This window comes from Helianthus annuus, chromosome 8 (genome assembly GCF_002127325.2).
Source record: "Helianthus annuus cultivar XRQ/B chromosome 8, HanXRQr2.0-SUNRISE, whole genome shotgun sequence".
Classification (NCBI taxonomy): Eukaryota; Viridiplantae; Streptophyta; class Magnoliopsida; order Asterales; family Asteraceae; genus Helianthus; species Helianthus annuus.
Window position 1 is genome coordinate 39,050,703 of NC_035440.2, and position 6,628 is coordinate 39,057,330.

The 6,628-nt window shown below is 38.2% G+C and overlaps 1 protein-coding gene across 1 annotated transcript; it reads right to left on the reverse strand.

Moving 5' to 3' along the window:
- Positions 1-2,196: 2,196 nt before the first annotated feature.
- On the reverse strand, positions 2,197-2,850 carry LOC110869919 (early nodulin-75-like). Its single transcript, XM_022119122.1, has one exon. It carries the CDS (start codon positions 2,848-2,850, stop codon positions 2,197-2,199), a length of 654 nt encoding a protein of 217 aa, XP_021974814.1.
- Between the last annotated feature and the right edge of the window lie 3,778 nt (positions 2,851-6,628).

Sequence of the window (6,628 nt, forward strand, 5' to 3'; positions counted from 1 at the left end):
TACAGGATGTTTGTTTTTGGTTTAAACATAATTAAACCTTACTAAGTTATAATTTTTCATATTACACCCTTGAAGCTTGTTAAATGTTTGATTTAAACACTTCCATGATTTAACTTATTCTTGTGTTAAAATTAATTTTGGGATGTTACAGTTAGGGGGAGTCTCAAGGCATGCAAGAGAAGATTAGAAAGAGTGAAGCCCAGAGACGGATCATGACTGAAGTTGCAACGACTCGACACCGTAAGAGTCGTCAACATCTGAGGGGGAGTCTGTTAGTGCATGCATCTGTCGACTTCGTTTTGTATCGAGTCTTAGACTAGATTGTTTAGATCAGGGCACGTAGATCGAGAAAATAGCATGTTTTATATGTAATTGAAGGTGATTTCGCTTGAGGATGCTATTCCGCTTGAAATGACTTTGGTCATTTTCAAGCGAAATCACCAAATTCCTAATTCCGCTCGAACTGATGAGTGTGTGATTCAAGCGGAATCTCCACACTATATATAGGTTACAAGTGAAATCATATAGTAGAGTTGCTGAATTCATACTGAGGTGCTGCCGGATTGAATTCTGATTGTACAAGCTGTTAAATCAATCAAACAAGTGTTTAAAGTGAAGAACAAGCTGTTTCTAACTCTGATTCTTGTTTTCCGCACCTGAAACAGATCAAAACTTCTCTGATCGACTCATTCGGGTCAATTACACGATCCTACATCCACCAAGCTAGAGCTTCTCCTTTAAATGATTATGACACGAACTTCACAATATCATGCTCCGCACAACCACTAATATCAACTACAGTGTCCATCTCATCGAGCCAAGTCATACAATCGATGGCTTCTTTTTCCCCTGTGAAGTCTATAGGCTTGCAAGAAACGAAATACTTATAAGAACAGGTCTTAACACGAGGTTCTTGTTTGAGCTCAACTTTCTTAGACATGACACTCCTTTGGTTTGATGAATGATGAGATTCACTCTTGCGAGTTGTATGAGTCTTTGAGGGTGGTTTTGAGTGTGGTACAGACTGAGTTCTGACGCGAGTTCCACTCGATTCATTAAATTGTCTGTCAAGAGCTCGAGTAACGGCATTATCTATTAATGCCTGCAATTCCGCACCCGCTACATTAACTCTGCTAGTATCATTATTTTCCCTCGGGTGGCTGTTGACTTCATCTGACCCAGCCATGTAGCTTGATTGCTACATAAAGTATTGACAAAGATTTATTCAGAAGTCTATTATGGAATTGTCTTTTATGGTAATTCATTAACCATGGTAGTTATAAACCACATTGGTTATTTTAATTTATTTTAATTTTTATTATATTTTATCCCAGTTATAAACTATTAAGGATAATAGGGTGGCATACAAAAGGCCTAGTCACAAGGAAAATTTTAATTTATAAGCCATGATTTTATAGAATCAAGGCGTTAAGGTTTGAACATAGTTCATTACCTTTTCATGACAGAGAGTCGTAGACTGTAATTGTCTTTGTCTTATATGACAATGAATATGGCCCGCAGGCATTACATCACTAAGGGATGTTTAAATAATTAAAAGGAATTGGAAGAATCCAATATAAGGATGACTTTTGTGATTTTATCGAATCACATTTGCCAGGAGTGTTAACATGTTTTCAGATGTTAACAAGGAATTGAATCTTAAAAAGGAATTACCATCATGGCCCTGTCTTAATATGACATATAGGCTATGTTTTGCTTTTAAGATTTTCTTTAATATTTACTGGCGTAAAATGAAATGTTTTATGTTAATTTATTTCATATAATATATTTATACATATAATGACAATTGAAATTTTAAAACTAAAACATTCCATTAAATAAAGAGAAGTACATAGGTGCCCTAAACGGGACTTTTTAACAAATAAATTGTCCACATAGGGACTAAAAGGAAATACAAGTCCTCGCAGGGACTGAATACATAATAGATGTCCACACAAGGACTTAATTGAAAAAAAATTAAAATACAAAACAAACAAGTAAGGAATTTCAATAATCCCTTCTGCTCTTCCCCTTGATTAAATTAGCCAAACCCTTAAGTAGACCCCGACGACTTCTGCGCTCCACCTGAACATCTCGCTCCACCTGGTTCAACCTGTGGAGAATCTCCTGCTGCTGCGACGGTTGGATCGACGGTGGCTGCGGCTGCTGCGGTTGCAGAGGTTGAGGTGGTGGTGGCTATTGATACCTATAAGCTGGGTATCCAGTCTGGTAGGAAGCTCCGTAGGGCCCTTCAGGATGAAGAGCATTGTAGTTCGCCGCTACAAGATATGGGTCAACATCAGGGGCGTTGTAGAAGTTGAAGCCAGTATGAGCTGGCTGCTCAAAAGGGTTATACGCCGCTGCACCGGCGTATGAAGGAATCGGGTTATCATAACCCATGTGTGATGTTGGTGGTGCGACTGGCGCAGATTCCACCTCGGAAACTGGGTTCGAAGGCCCACCCATCTGCAGGTCTTCATATAGTGGCAGGTAGTGGCTGCCACTGGAGTGTTGAGGGGTGCTGAAGTGGAATCCCCCTCGCACGGACATCCGTGCTCCTGATCTTCTCCGCCTTGGTGGCTCCGGAGGCGGTTGCTGCTCTGGCGGCGGCGGTGGCGGTGTAGTAACCGCCTGAAAGCGTGAATCCTCGGAGGGATCCTGTTGATGCTGTGGAGGTGCTGGGTTAAAAGGGGGAGTGAACTCCCAAGGGTACGAGGTAAACCTTGCTTCATAGCTGTCTGGGGCCCGGTACGGCGAACCGTGAAAAGACGATCTGTCAGAAATCTCAATGGGATGCTTGGGCGTCCCAGATGGTGGCTCGGCAGGATCAGTATCTTCATCCATATCCATGTTTCGATCACCGGAGAAATGATCTTCTGGTCCCAATGGGTTAAAACCCACTGGTTCTTGCACTTGATTTATCGTGTTGAACCGGCTCTGGAAGTATGGCATCGGGTCTTGGAAGGTGCGGTGTGAACCCGACCGCTGCAGTGGTAAGTATGAGTGGCATGAATGCTCGGACTTGTTGTCTGGATGGAGTCCGAAAGAATCATGGTACGAAGGTGAGGAGATAAGCGAGACAGAACGCCTCGCAGGCTCTAAGTATGTCCTCCAGTCTTCCTGGGGGCTAGTGCTCATTGTTACCGAAGGTGTTCGCTGGTGTGAAGGTCCGGCCTCATGATCATGGCTCGTTAAGATTGGGGCCTTTTCGCCTCTTCCTTTACCTCGGACACGGGGCGACATCTTTCTGTTCCTGTCAAAACAAACATAGGAATCAACAAAGGAAATCAATAAAGGACAAAATAAAAGATTTGGATTAGTCCTAAGTCCTTTGCCTAGACTCGGAAGTCAAGGAATGTGCAACTGTGTCATTGAGATTAAACATAAAAGGCTAGTGTTTAATTCCCTCAATGTTGGCTCTGATACCAACCTGTCACACACCGATATTTCCACGTATTATTGGTGGGCCCGGTGGGGAGTATCGTGACATAGTTGATATCATCATAGTCAATAATCACAGTTAAATGCACATCGGAAGTCTAAAGTAGAAATATTACAACCCAAATGGAAAGTAACATAAGTATTACAAACGGAATTTAAAAAGATCCACAGGCGGATTAAAACAAAGGAAATATTGTTCAACAGATTTTAAAGTGATAAAGCTTGCAAGACTCTTTATTTATTCACTCAGGAGTAGCCAGCCTATTTCGCATAGTACCTGCACTTAACCTTTTGGAAAATACGTCAGTTTACACTGATAAATACAATTAACTGATACTTTTGAAAATGTTTTAAGAAAAATAATTTAAATGCACAAGGCACAAATAATCTTTTATAACTTGGGATAATTATTTAAAAATAAACTTGTAAAAGAATTAAATGTTTGTTATACGTTCAGTAGCCTGGTGTTGAATACCAGGTTAAAGATTAATAGACACACCGCACAATATATCCCACGGCGAGTTATTCTCGAACAGGTGGGTACATTATTTCGCATACGCACCGACAGGTGTATGCCTACACACCGTGCTTAAGTCGTGGCCATTTCAATGAATGAGCCGAGGATATCCAGGACATGGTCATTAACCCCCCAAAGGCTTAAAACAAACAAAACAGATTAAACGGGTTATTTCAATTATTTAACCTTCATATGATTAAAAATTCAATACCCGACCAAGCGATATTTTTTTTATATACCGTACCCCAAGCCCGTATGAGGGAAAATAAGTTAAAGTATTTTCCTAAGCAAAATCTTCAAATCTATCTCATCCGTATACAATCAGCAAGTGCAAATATCTTTTACTGGGCTCCTAAATCTGGAACAAAGGTTTTAATAACCTATTAGATTCCTAACGGGTCTTACTTAAGTTTAAGCTTAGAGCGGTTAGTCTTAATGAAAGGTTTACGGTTCAAAACGCAAGATTAAGCGAAGACCGGATTAGAATGTGATTTAGACCCGAAAAGTATGGAGACTTGTATAATATGGGTAAACTAAATACATTCTGGATTTTGAAGTAAAAATGATGAGGTTCGACCCGTTTCGGTCAATTTATGCAATTTAGTCACATAAACCGTACCGAATGCGAAAAATGCATAACGGGTAACCAAATGAGTCATCTACAGGTTCCCTAAGTTAATATGCTTAAAATGTGTTATGATATCAGTAGGATACCTTCCATTATGCCCAAAACGAAATTAAGCTCAATTTAATCCCCGTAGAGGTATTTTGGTCATTTTAAAGACAATAAAAGGGATTAAATAATAATTTGAGGTTCCGGTCTAAAATGATCAGTAAAAATATTTAATTTAATAAGTTATATCATTAAGATATTTTACTTATGTGAAATTTATCATTTATGACCAAACTATGCACCAAGGGGCATTTTGGTCATTTCACATAAGCTTTAAGGGTTAATTTAGAATTCTGATTTCAAAACTTTTACTTACTGTTAAAGTAAAAAAAAATTACTCATAACATCAGTAAGTAACAACTCTTAGGTGCCTAATATGGTTTTAAACCATACTATGGGCCTAAATCGCATAAAAGTCGGTATTTGACGATATTCGAGTTAATTTAGGAAATCTGAGATTTTGATCAGCCTTTACTGTTTGAAATAACTTATTTAATATATAAATTCAGTAGAAAAAGGTTTGGTATGTAAAGGATGTGTAAAACTCATTTTATTAGCAAAAAGGGCATAACCGTCAATTACCGAATCAATGCAAGAACCCTATGTTATGATCAGTTTAAAAATAAATAAAAATCTCCAAAAATCCCAAAATATTATATTACATCAGTGGGTAAAAGGTTTGGTGTCAAAATTTGGGTTTAAATAGGTTTTATGTCGAAAATGCCGTTTAATTAATAAAAAGGCTTTAATTTACTATATGGAGCATAACTCCCATTTTAGACCATGAACTGATGTGAAAATTTAAGGACATGTTTATAATTCAGTAACAAAGGTCTTTGTCTTCTCACATTTTCAAAAATCTCGTTTTAATATCAAAAGTGCACAATAGTCAACTTTTAAGCATATAACGGAACATGCAAATGAATCGGATTAATAAGGAACCATGTAGTATAACCTCAGAGGGTTTTACTAACTTATAATGTGGTCCTAAAGGAACCTTAGGGCATATCTAAACTAAGCTAAATCGGGTCAGAACTGAAAGTCAAAGCAAAAGCCTACTTTTGCGACTTTCGGTTCTGAACCGAGCCTAAACTCAGAATTGTCGGGCTGACCATGCCTAGACATGTTCTTACATTATTTACCAAGTTATTTTAGTGTTAAAACAGGTTTCATAACTTCTACATTATCAGTTATGAATTTATTTGCAAAAATAGCTTCTGTTGACTTTTTAATATTAAGTTTGACCCGACAATTGACCAAGTTAGAGTGATAATCAGTGGGTGCCCTTTCAAGGGTTTATTACCCACATAATTACCAACCCATAGCCATTTTCAATTCAAATAATGGCTGGACCATTAGTGATTAATCACTAAGTCAAAGCTTAATTACGATGGCTTTGACTTTTGGTCATTAGACAAATAAAACTTGAACTTAAGGAGTTAAGAACACTTACAATGGTCCTTAACACGAATTTGGAACTTAAGAAAACTTGCTTGAATTCCAGTAAGCTCCAGGGAATGGGTTTTGAAGTAAAATTTTGAGGTGAGAGTTCAAGTGAAGCAAGAACAAGGCCTTTATATAGTGTTTTGTATTATATAGGATTAATGCAAGTGTCCCTAGAATGTTACCAGATGTTCCCAGGTGTCCCTAGGCTGTTAAAACCAGTTGTACAGTCCATAGAATCGAAAAACTAGCTTATAAAGGCGGTGGAACTGGTTTAACCTTCCACTGTGCATTTAACTGTGATTATTGACTATGATGATATCAACTACGTCACGATACTCCCCACCGGACCCACCAGTAATACGTGGAAATATTGGGGTGTAACAAAGAATGTGTCATTTTATACAAATGAATGATCACACCGGTATTTTTCGCTGATAAAATGTTTTTAAACGCGTTTCAGGTGACTTACTGTGAAAGAAAGGAAAATGCTATGAAGCACCAAATGCTTAAATAAAGTGGCTATGTCACCAAAATAAAGAAAAGGAAATGTG

Coding starts and splice junctions, on each gene's coding strand:
- LOC110869919 (XM_022119122.1), bottom strand. CDS start 2,850: ATGGATATGGATGAAGATACTGATCCTGCCGAGCCACCATCTGGGACG.